Source organism: Mesoplodon mirus (genome assembly GCF_964341445.2).
Source record: "Mesoplodon mirus genome assembly, chromosome: 6".
In the NCBI taxonomy this organism is placed as follows: domain Eukaryota; kingdom Metazoa; phylum Chordata; class Mammalia; order Artiodactyla; family Ziphiidae; genus Mesoplodon; species Mesoplodon mirus.
This window is the reverse complement of record NC_138982.1, coordinates 79943089-79955529: the sequence shown is the minus strand read 5'-3', so window position 1 is coordinate 79955529 and position 12441 is coordinate 79943089. Positions and strand designations below refer to the sequence as shown.

Sequence of the window (12441 nt, the reverse complement as noted above, 5' to 3'; positions counted from 1 at the left end):
CTGCTAACTCAGATTATGATCAAGATTTTCCATGCTGGAATGTTTCCATAGTGTTTGTGGGCAGCTGAACCAAAAACCAATTTGTTTTTGTCTGGATAAGTTCAAATGGTGTACTACATTGGATCTTGATTTCATCAGCATTCTTTCAAGACACTAAAATGCTAAAAGTAGTTCAGATTCTGCCCTGTGACTGCCCCAAAGAGCACCTTACTAGTGCTGAACTGTTTTCCCAGCCTTAGCTTCCATCCATCATCATTCCCTCTTCTGGTAGAACCCAAAGTTTTCTTGCTGCCTTGGTGTTTTCTCTCTCCATTTGGTGGCAACTTCAATTCCAAAAATAAAACCTGCAAGAAATGAATGCTTCTTTAGTCAAGAATCAAATCACAAGTATTATCATTCAGAAAACATTTTAAAAAGTTATTCGAGAAAAGATTCTATACATTTTAACATGGATTGTAAGAATTTTGGGGGACAATTTGGAATTATCACATTTAATAAATAATGGCAATAAAATCTTATGTCAAGTAGGCTGTCCATACCCTAATTTAGTCAGTATTAGATTAATAGTAACACCAGGCTCTTAAACAGTCAAGAACACAAGAATGTATATTCTGTGCTGAACGACTCACAAACTATTGGCATTGCGACTTTAGGTTGCTCTGATTATAAGCTCACCTAAATACCCCTTGATGTGGTAACCAATGTGGCTGTTTGATCATTTAAGCCCCATAGAGGATAAACATGGGAGCCTTCGTGGCTATTGTGTGATCACAAAACTCAGAGAACACTAAAGTAGGAAGGGGCCCAAAAAGCCATCTAATTCCACTACCACAAGGCTAGACCCTGAGAGGCCCCGGGCAAAAAGCCAGGAGAAGGTGATTGATCCAGTGCAGCAATAATGAAAGTTAGAGAGTGGTCAGTAAGCACCCACTGAAGAAACTAGGCTTACACAGAACAGGGATCGAGGCTGTGGGTCGGAGGGAAGATCCCATGTATACCTTAAACTCACTAGTTCATGTTAGAGGGGTTCCAATTTAGGCAATTCAGAACACTATCTACTCTTTCTACTCATTCATTTATATGCTTTCAGTAAGATTTAATGAACCTTGGATTATTTTCCCAGTAATAATTCTAAAAATTGAAACCCTTTGCATGAGAATTTTTTCTACAAGTTGGGCCAGGGGTGGAAGTAAAGATATACCTGTTTCCCTAGAACAGTAGTGATGACAGAAACAAAAATGTGGTTTTAGTTTTAAGTAGTGGGAATAACTAGGCATGAAAATTACTGAGACTTCCTATGGATGTTAATAACTAACTTGCCCAAAGACTGTGTTATATAGATATGAACATATGCACACATAAGGATTGGGATTGTTATATTTAGCAAATAAAATTACATGATGCCCAGTCAAATTTGAATGACATGGAGCATACTTATACTAAAATATTGTCCACTGTTCATCTGAAATTCAAATTTAACCAAGTGCTGATATTTTATCAGGAAACTCGAATATAAATATCAAAGAGTATATAAATGAATGGCAGCAGAGAAGAGAGAAGAAAATAACTGAATAGGAAAAATGAAACATTATTACAGTAACAATAAATCAACAACCCCAGGAAGGAAGACCTATCATAATTAAGACAATTTAAAGATCTCGAGTTTTATCTTAAGCTTCCATTTTTGGTGAATCCTTCAGAATTAATTATAAAAACTTCATACATAAATTCTCTCTTCAGGTCTTAATTAACACATCTGTGACTGAGGGAGGTGAACTGGATGGGAGCAAGAGACACTAATATTTATTGAGCACTTACTATGTGCCAGCCATCAGGCTAGGTGCTTTAACATGCAATCCTTATAATAACTCTATGACAAATCTGCAAAGTTTAGACAGTTGGAGAAACTTGCTCAAAGTTGCATGCCCAAAATGTAGTAGAATAAAGAATTAGAAGCCAGAGACTTCTAACTCTAAAGTCCTTTTTCTTTTTACTAACCCATGCTTCCCTCTAGACCAGGAGTCAGAAACTTTTTCTACAAAGGGCCAGACAGTAAATATTTTTAGCTTTGTAGGTTTTACTGCCTGTCACACCTTTTCAACTGTGCCATTATAGAATGAAAACAGCCACAGGCAATAAGTACATAAATAGCTATAGCTGTGTTCCAATAAAACTTTATTTACAAAAACAGGTGGCAGGCCAGATCTGGCCTACAAGTCATATTTTACTGATACCTTCTCAAGACCAGTGCCATCCAAGAACTTTCTGCAATAATAAAACTGTTCTATATTTGTACTGTCCAATATAGTGGCCACTAGCCACATGTGGCTATTGAACACTTGTAATGTGGTTAGCATGACTAAGGAACTTAATTGATATATTTTATTTAATTTCAATTAATTTAAACTGAAACAGTGATAAGTGGCTAGTGACTCCTTTATTGAACACTGCAGCTCTAGACGATTAGTAACATCTTACCTATTTGAAAGATTCAACTTAAAATCACCAAGGATAAAATAATCAATGTATGAAAATGTTATATTACCTTTAATATAACTTCCATTTTAACATGAAGACCTAAGAACAAGCCAATGATATCAAAGGACTTTTATTCTAGGCTAGAGTTTGGTCTAGGCCTAAGGCCCACATGCCTTTGCACCCATCTAAATCACAAGAGTACTGGTTATCGCCTTTACCCCAAGCCTACTAGTGCTGATATCCAGAGATTCTATATTTTTGACAAGTTCCCCATGTAATTTTAGGTGCAGTCAGCTAGGTTCTGGCTTGGGGACTTCTGGACTAAAGAAATCAAAATAAAGTATTTTAAAACACCCCAAAGAACACCACTGAATTCAATACAAATGTACCACGTGATTAGGAGAAACAAAGTTCCTCATTTTTTAAAAACACATAACTGTGGCTAAAGGGGGGGGGGCATTTGTAAGCCCTTTATATAATATTTATACAACACTTACTATGAGATAGGCACTGTTCTAAGTGTTTTACATTTATTGCTTATTCCTCACAACTCTATGAGTATTACTAGCATGAGGTATTTTACTGATGAAGAAACTGAGATATAGAGTTAATGAAGTGGTCCAAGGTCATGGAGTTAGTTAATAAATAGAGCAGGTAGCATTCAAACCAAAGAAGTGTGGATTTAAAGTCTATAATACTTACCGATATGCTACAATACTGAGTCACATCTAGATAACAATAGAACTTCAAAGATATCAAGAGTAAGCACCCACCCTCTATCGGTAACTCCTCTAAAACAACCCAACCACCCTTTATGGAGTGTGGGGAGGGAAGAGAACAGCAACCTCTGGGGGGAAAAAAGAAAAAAAAGAGTAAACTATGTCAAAATTTATCTAAGATGATAAAAATATTAGTAGGTTTAAAAAAGCAGAGTGTCCCCAAAATCCCTTTTTCACTAACATCTAAGAAAAATATCTAATTTTGCAGTGAAGAAGGAGTTAGAGTTCATGAAATGACTAACTTCATGGAGAAACAACTACACTGTTATACAGATACCACTATGGATCTCATTCACACAAAAAAATATTTACTGGGTGCCCCTTCTGTTCCAGGTGAATCTCCTTATGGAACACACATTCTAGGATACTTCTTTACTACTTTCTTATTCATAAATATAGGTATAAACTTACAAAGGAGATGTTAGAATACTCTATCTCCAAAGTATTCTGGTTAACTGATTGTTTTATTTTACTGATCTTTGGTATTTAGGTAAACACATTTATGAAACACACACACACACACACACACACACACACACACACACATCATTTTTTGTTCTAAAAACGACTTTTCTAAATTTTTTATTCCCATCATACAACCTCAGCGATGTCATCTGAACTGGTGAAAGAAAAACTATGGCCAGCTAGTTGATAGGCCTGAGTCTCAATTGCATCCAGTTTGGCTTGCATTATGTGTTTCTGACTTTCACATTCTGCGGTACTAAAGCCGATTCCATTTAGTTCTAGCAAGGCCAAGCAGTACTGGGAGGGCATTTCCACTTTACAGAAGACATCTGGAAGAAAAAAAGAAAGCAAAAAACATTAATTCACCAGCTAAGTGACTAGATCAGCATGATTACCTAAACATACATAGAATTTTTCTGGGAGAATCAGAGATGCTACTAAGCTATCCTTCAAGATCCAGTCTCCTGAGCAGCATTCTCAAACCGTCAGTGAAAGGTATTAAAGTACTTTCCACTTTTCCACTTGAGTATTGGATTACTATCTGTGTCTATGCAGAGTAAAACAGGCAATCTTATGAATAGTCTGAATTATAAGAGATTGAATTTCTCCCAAGATGATGTTTCTGCTTCTACTCTTAGCAAGAACAAGGCATCCAATCTTATTTGCTAAGCTGACTACAAAAGGTTAATTCACCAAAATAATTTCCAGTATTCCTGGTCCCATGGTATGCAGGCATGCACAAAGCTAAACATGAAGGTTTTATATTTTCCAATGCTCTAAGAGTAAAGAATAAGATTCCTGAAGTAAGCATCAGAGTATTTTTCTATCTGCTGATATTTCTCAACAGAATAGTCACTCTAAACCAGTTTTCCCAGTATGTTCTTTAGAATATTAGTTTCAAAAATACTCTATAAAAGGCTGGGATTGAGAGACATTGTATACTATGAGTTTCATCATTTATAAATTACTCTTAGATGTTCATGATGCCTGATAATATATTAAAGGCTCTGAGTAGAAATGAACAAAGACAACTATTTAATTTTGTTTTAACCAAAAGTCTGAAATCATTTGACCATAAAACCCTTTATCTGTATAATATTTATTAACATTGTGAAAAGTAAGTGTCCATAGAACACTCTGTGGGAAATGCTATCCTAAAATTATTAAGAAAAAATCCATAACAAAGATTTCTGCTCCAGTACTATGGGTCACTAGGACTCTGTGTAAACCTGGCGTGCCCTCCCCAGCTCCACATACACACAATCTTTTTTTTTTTTTGGCTGTGTTGGGTCTTCGTTGCTGCACGCAGGCTTTCTCTAGTTGCAGCGAGCGGGGGCTACTCTGTTGTGGTGTGCGGGCTTCTCATTGTGTAGCACGGGCTCTAGGCGCGCAGGCTTCAGTAGTTGTGGCATGCGGGCTCAGTAGTTGTGGCTCACGGGCTCTAGAGCACAGGCTCAGTAGTTGTGGCACACGAGCTTAGTTGCTCTGCGGCATGTGGGATCTTCCCAGGCCAGGGATCAAACCCATGTCCCCTGCACTGGCAGGCAGATTCTCAACCACTGAACCACCGGGGAAGCCCCCACACATTCTTTAAGGCACTCTTGGTCTCAATCAGCAGGCGAAATCCCAAAGGACACCTGTAACCACCCCCAAAAGCAAACAAGTGAGAGCTACTGGCCTCTAATAGTCAGAACATACTGGGCAGTCAGAGCCTGGCTTTGGAGATTTGGAACCAGAGCAGAAATTCATGGGATGTGGGACCAGAGAAATAAGGAACTAGGGTCAGAAAAAGAAGAGTCAAGAGTGGTAGGAAGCCAGCCTGGATTCATAGACAGTAGGAAGAAACAGGGTTGCAATGGGAATGGAGTCTTACTGCAAAAAGGTTGAGGGAATAATAGATTTTTGAAGTAGCAATAGGAGGAGAAGCTGATTCTCAGACTTCTGTTCTGAACCAAAACTCTCAAGAAAAGCTAATGTAGGCCTTGGATGCAGTTTAGTTTAACAACAAGCAGAAGCCAGAGCATAGCCTTTCTAGAGGAAGACTTCCCCCAAATAAGCCCTGCAGGGCTCTACTGATCAAATCTTGTATGATTTCACAAAGATTATAAAAAATATAAGATAGCAAAAAAGTATGAATTGGACTCAGCAGAAACAACAAATGACAGATTTAGATACCTAAGAATTGCAGGTATGGAATCATTAGAACAGAGCCCAGCTACGAATAAGCTATATACAAAATCAAACAAGATGAATAGAAACAAAACAGCAGGAAAGTGTAAATATGTCAATAATCACAATGAATAGAAACACATCAATCATCATAATAAATTGCTAAATTTGTAAAAAAACAAAAACTGGTAGTTTGAAAAAGAAATAAGCTATACTTTATAAGACATCTAAAAAGTAAGGATCTAGAAGGTTTAAAGGGATAGAAAAAAGATATGAGGCAAGTATTAACCAAAAGAAAGTTGATGCTGCCATATTCATTCCAAAAAATAGATTAAGAGTAAAAATCATATTAGTGGAAAAGCTAGTCACAACATAATGACAGGTTTAATGCACCAGGAAAATACACCAATTTTAAACCTGTATGCACCTAATAAAGTAGTATCAAAACATATAAAATTAAAATTACCTGAACTACAGGGAAAATTAGATATAGAAGATTTAAACGACAACATTGAATTAACAGACATTTATAAAATTCTGCATCCAGAATTAGAATACATATTATTTTATATACACACAGAACATTTACACAATAGTTCAAGTTTTAGGTTACAAAACAATTCTCAAAAGACTTCAAAGAATGGGTATTACACAAACATGTTCTCTAGTTACAACACAATAAAGATTGAAGGTAATAATAAAAGTATGAAATAAAAGTTTCCAACTATTTGAGATTTAAAAACAATCTTCTTATAATTTATGAGTCTAAGAGGCACACCAGAAATTTTTAAATATTTAGGATAAAACAATGAAAACAATATATGTCAAAACTTGTAAGATATAATGAAAGTAGAACTTTGAGGAAAATTTATAGCCTTAAGTACTTAAATTAGAAAAGAAAAACATGATTTTAAAAGTAATGAGTTTAGTGTCAAACTTAAGAATTTAGAAAAAGGACTGCAAATAAAGTCAGGGGAACTAGAAGAAAAGAGATTACATAAATGTTCACAGAAATCAATGAAATAGAAAACAAAAACAACAGGAAAGATCAAAGGCAAAAGTTGGTTCTTTAAAAAGACAAAAATTGGATAAACTTCTAGTGAGATTAAACAATAATATTATGAAAGAAAAAGAGGACATAACAGATAAACCAGAGATATAAAAAATAATCAGCAATACCTTTAGATAAATTCTTAAAAATATAGATAGCTTACCAAAACATAATCAAAAGATATAACTGAATAATCTTACAGTTATTAAAGAAGTCAAAGTAGTAGTTAAAAATATTTCCATAAAGAGAGTTTACAGGCAAATTCTACCAAACTTTTAAAGAACACATCATTCCTATGATACATAAACTCCTCCAGAACAAAAAGAGGCTATATTCATCAACTCATTCCATGAAACTAGAGTAACTCTCTTACCAAAAACAAAGCACAAGAAAGAAAAATTACAGTCATTTTACAACGAATGACTTGGCAAAGTAGAGACAACATAATCAGCAAGATTTCTTTCACACTGCTGTTTAAAGAACAAACTTTATACAACCATTCTGGAAAACAATTTAACATAATCTTGTACAGTTGAATATTCCCATTTCCAAGATGGAGCAATTCTACATGCAAAAGAAATTCTTGCCCAGTGTAGCAGGAGACATGTAAATTTATAAGAATATTTATACAGAAACACCTGTTATAGCAGAACAAAAAACCAAAATAAAACAAAACTAGAAACAACCTGAGCATTCACCAAGAGGAAAATGGATAAATACATTTTGGCACACACACACACACACACACACATACACACACACACACAGTGATATATTACAGAGCAGTGAAAATCAATAAACTACACATACTTGCAATAATATGCAGGAATCTTACTAACATGATGCAGAGCAAGTAAAACAAGACATAGTGTGACAGATGTTTTATAAAGTTCAAAAACAAGCAAAGCCAAATAATACACGTTTGGACTTAGACATATATATGCTAAAATTTTTACTTAAAAATAAAATTTAAATAAGAAAATAAGGGAATAAAACTTGGGATGTACAAGGAAGGAGGAGCACAAAGGTAGACAAAAGTCTAAGTTATGAATGTGAGTTAACAGTTATCATTATATTATTAAAATAATGGTGAATAATAAGAGGACCATACATGGACCAATGATGATAGTGTTCATGAAAGAAAGATTATGACTAATCTAGAGCTACTAATTAGAATTTTTCTGGGATTATGACTTATGACTAATTAGAGCTACTAATTAACATCACTTATGACTAATATAAATCTGTGCAGCTGAGGTCCTTTGAAAAAGAGAGAAACCAACTCACTCCATTCCTAGAAAATCATCTCATCTATGTTCAAACTATCTAGAAAGGACCTAATTGATCAATGTGAAGAGGACAGGATACTTTGTCCTGGGTCAAATTAAGCAAAGACACATTGTGCTATTAGTATTAATTCATACCCAAACAAAAATCAGCTCTCTACGGGGAGAAAGTCAGCTAGAACACACCTCTCCAACAGTCAAGAAGATGAGAAAAGAAAAAGATGAAGATTCTGGAGGTCCATTAAAATTAACAAGCACATCCTGAAATAATTATTTTCAAATAAAATTTGATAGCTGTCCATATTCTCTCCAAAAACCTCCTTTATCTCAATGTACTTCAATTCTATGGATTCTGTAAACAAGAAATATTTAACACTGTACAAGAATGCATTTAACACCTCGTGGTCACCAACTTTTGAAAATCTGCAGGAAAAAAAGAAGCTTTCAAGACACATAGAAAGAAATTGTGAAAGTTAAAAATTACAAATCTAGAGGGTTTCTTGTACTTTTCTGGAAAGGAAAGTCAGTCTTCTTTTTTTTATAGGTGAAAAACTGTCTTTAAATAGTGGAACCATCCCCTCCCAATCAGACTGAAAACTTACAAATCTGATAATGGGCAACAAATATCTAAAAAGTTACAGACTAATTCATATCACCATCATCAAATGTCAGTGTCTAGAAACTATAAAGACTACCCTGGATGCCTATCCTAGGGGCAGACTAGTCAGACTAAGAAGGAATGAGCTATGTTCATTCAGCATTATTGTAAAGTAGCCTGAGGTATGTGTGCTGCATACTCCCACTCCTTGGCCTGCCTAGATTGGCTTAGAGAAGCTGTCTGAAATACTACAATGCCTGTTGAAGAGCTACTAATTAACATCACTTAAGCAAGTCTCCTGTGAGCAAATAAGTCAGTCTGGTCTTCTGTATTATTCTACCCCAGTGATGTTGGGGAGAACTTTATTACCAGCACAGGGGGTTTGTGCTAGCAGTAATAATCATCATCAAGGAACACAATAATGAGTGCCTGCTCTGTGGCAAACACTGCACTAAGTTCTCTGTCTCATTTAATACTTACAAAATTAGAACCAGACTTAGAGAGTTAACATAGCTTGCCCAAGGTCCCTCACAAATAAATAATACAGATTCAAGCCCTGGTCTCTGTGAATTCATCAGTCTGCTGTTTCTAGTATTTATTAACCAACCAGTAAATCCATGGTTTATATCTCCTCACAATGAAGCCAACTTTGTTCCACTTTGTCATTTTCACCATAAACATATATTATACTCTCCAAAGTCAAGGTACTCAATCTGGGCCAGCAGCCTGCACAATAAATCCACACTATTTGTCACAAGGGAAAAAAAAGATTCACATAAACACCCTTGGCTGAAAAAAATAACTGTTAATAGCTTTAAAAAGAAAACAGTTCATTTTTTTAAATCCATAAAAGATATATTCTAAGTGCGAAAAAAAAACATTTGATAACATTCAAATATAAAATTAGGAATAAATGAAGAAGATGCCACTAATTCACCCTATTACAGTAGAGCCAAAGTTCAGCAAACTACGCCCAAACTAGGGCCAGATGCCTGTTTTTGTAAATAAAGATTTACTGGAACACTCATTTTCATATTGTCTATAGCTGCTTTCGTGCTGTAATGGCAGAGTTAAATATTTGTGATTGAGACTGTCTAGGTTGCAAAACCAAAAATATTCATCATCTGGCCTTTTACAGAAAAAAATTTGTTTTTTCTGTAAAACAAATTTCTGCCCTAGACAATCAAAAGAAAGGGTCTGCATAAAAAGTATAATTTATCTACCTGTGATCAAGTGGCTAAATACATAACTATCCCCAGTCTTATAACATCATAGAAATGCCAGGAACTGTGTTTTTACCTTGAAGGTTTTCCTTCTTCAACAAAGAATTAAGTTGACTCATAGAGCTGAAGATGAGAATGGACTCTACAGATGCTCTGTATCGCCCAGAATGCTCAGTGGTGACATTCAGCCCTAGGCTTTGAGTTCCTTGGCCAGTCTCTATCTCTTCCAGGAGTGGAAGCTCATGAGGAAGAAAACGGGAAACTATGCCATGAAGAGTCGGCTCCTTGGAATCTGGATCTAGTAACCAGCATGCCACCTGAATGGGATAACAATCAGAATATTTTCTTGATTTTTCAAAGATATTTCTGTACCCTTAAATTAAAAAGGGAAAAAAGAAAGCTCATTTCTAATCTCACTTGTTTTCACTTAATACTTATTCAGTGGTCTTCCCAGGAGAGGAGAAGGAAAGGATAATTGTACCAGGATAAGGAAAGGAAAATTGGTACAAAAAATAACTCATTTTTTTTTTTTTTTTTTTGCGGTACGCGGGCCTCTCACTGTTGTGGCCTCTCCCGTTGCGGAGCACAGGCTCCGGATGCACAGGCCCAGCGGCCAGGGCTCACGGGCCCAGCCGCTCCGCGGCATGTGGGATCCTCCCAGACCGGGGCACGAACCCGCATCCCCTGCATCGGCAGGCGGACTCTCAACCGCTGCGCCACCAGGGAGGCCCAATAACTCATTTTTTACCAATAAGAGCGGTGGCCTTCAAAGAAGGAAAATTTATACTTTTCCACTACTGCAATGCTCCTGCTGACCTGCTTCAGAAGTAGGCTTGAAAACCAAGTGTCTTTCAGCTAACAAAAGTCATGTTTCTGAAAATGCAGCTGGATTCTTCTCCACTAAGGATAATTTTGGCTTTCTTACTACTATAATAAAGATGGGCCTATATAGTTTTAGGTTTATTTAATTAAAAAAAATTTTTTATTGTGATAAAAGTCACATAATATAAAACATACTATTTTAAGCATATTTAATTGTACAGTTTAGTGGCTTATTCAATATTGGAAGAAGTGAGACATAAATATTTCACCATTACAAGTTCATATCCAGTGTTTTAGAATGCCTACAGAATTTCTCTCAAGGATGAGGACTTCTCACCATGACCATCCAACTAGTGATTTGACTGGTACTGTTAGCTTCCCTATGAGACTAGAAGACCTGTATTTTCTAATACTTGATTCTAGCAGAGCGAAATTGGATTTAGAATAAGGAAATCTAAGCCTTGTTCATAATTTCAATAATTACTAAATGACTCGGTTACTTCTTTTATAGGTCTAGAATGTAGTTTTACGGGGCGGGGAGGGGCGATCTTGTAAATTATAATAAGAAATATAAACTGGGTCTTCCCAACAGAGATAAAGGTATCTTTAGTTATGCTAATGCAGTGACTTTGAGTGCCCCTAGGTCACCTAGGAATGGCGGCTGGTTGCCACCAGTAATCAACCCTGTGATAGGAGGGCTGGAACTTTCAGTTCCACCCCCTCAACTCCTGGGAAGGGGAAGGGGCCAGAGGATAATTGATCACCAATGGCCAATGGTTTGATCAATCATGCCTATGTAATGAAGCCTCCATGAAAACCCAAAAGGACAGGGTTCAGAGAGCTTCTGGGTTGGTAACCACATGAAGATGCAGGGAGAGTGGCAAGCCTAGAAAGAACAGAAGTTCCACGCCTCTTCTTACAAACTTCACCCTATGTATCTCTTCATCTGGCTGTTGACTTGTATCCTTTAATATCCTTTGTAATAAGCCAGTAATCTAGTGAGTAAACTGGTTTCCTGAGTTCTGTTAGCTGCTCTAGTAAATTAATCAAACTCAAGGAGGGGGTTGTGGGAATCTGATTTATTTATAGCTGGTTGACCAGAAGCACAGGTAATGAGCTGGGCTTGCAACTGGTGTTTGAAGTTGGGGGCTTGTGGGACTGAGACCTTAACCTATGGGATTTGATGCTCATTCCAGGTAGATAGTAACAGAACTGAGCTGAATTGTAGGACACCCAGCTGGTACCCAGAGAACTGCTGGAGATACAGCGAAACCCTCTTCCCCCCACCATTAGAAATTAGTGATCAGAACCCTTTTAGGGGTGTTGAATAAGTCTGATGTAAAAGTTGGCAAACGTCTCTTATAAAAGTGAAATTTTATAAATTAATAGCTTCTCTTCTTACACCAAAAATGTTATGATTAACAAAACCAAGTATGGAATATTTCAAATAGTTTATGCCAAAGGTGCTGTATAAATCTGGGATACTACTACAGTTTTAATAAGCTCACATTACCCATATTCTCATTTTGGGCTCTGGAACATCAAAATTAGGTGATAACCTTTTATATCC

At 36.3% G+C, this 12441-nt stretch overlaps 1 protein-coding gene across 3 annotated transcripts in view; it reads right to left on the bottom strand.

Moving 5' to 3' along the window:
• Positions 1-12441, bottom strand: part of POLQ (DNA polymerase theta) — a 125556-nt gene that overhangs the window by 30719 nt on the left and 82396 nt on the right. For all 3 annotated transcript variants that reach the window (XM_082624243.1, XM_082624244.1, XM_082624245.1), the window contains exons 19-21: positions 10126-10366; positions 3858-4051; positions 207-344 (exon numbers count right to left, since the gene is read on the bottom strand). In XM_082624243.1, the coding sequence (XP_082480369.1) occupies positions 207-344; positions 3858-4051; positions 10126-10366 (573 nt within the window). The remainder of the gene's footprint in view (positions 1-206; positions 345-3857; positions 4052-10125; positions 10367-12441) is intronic.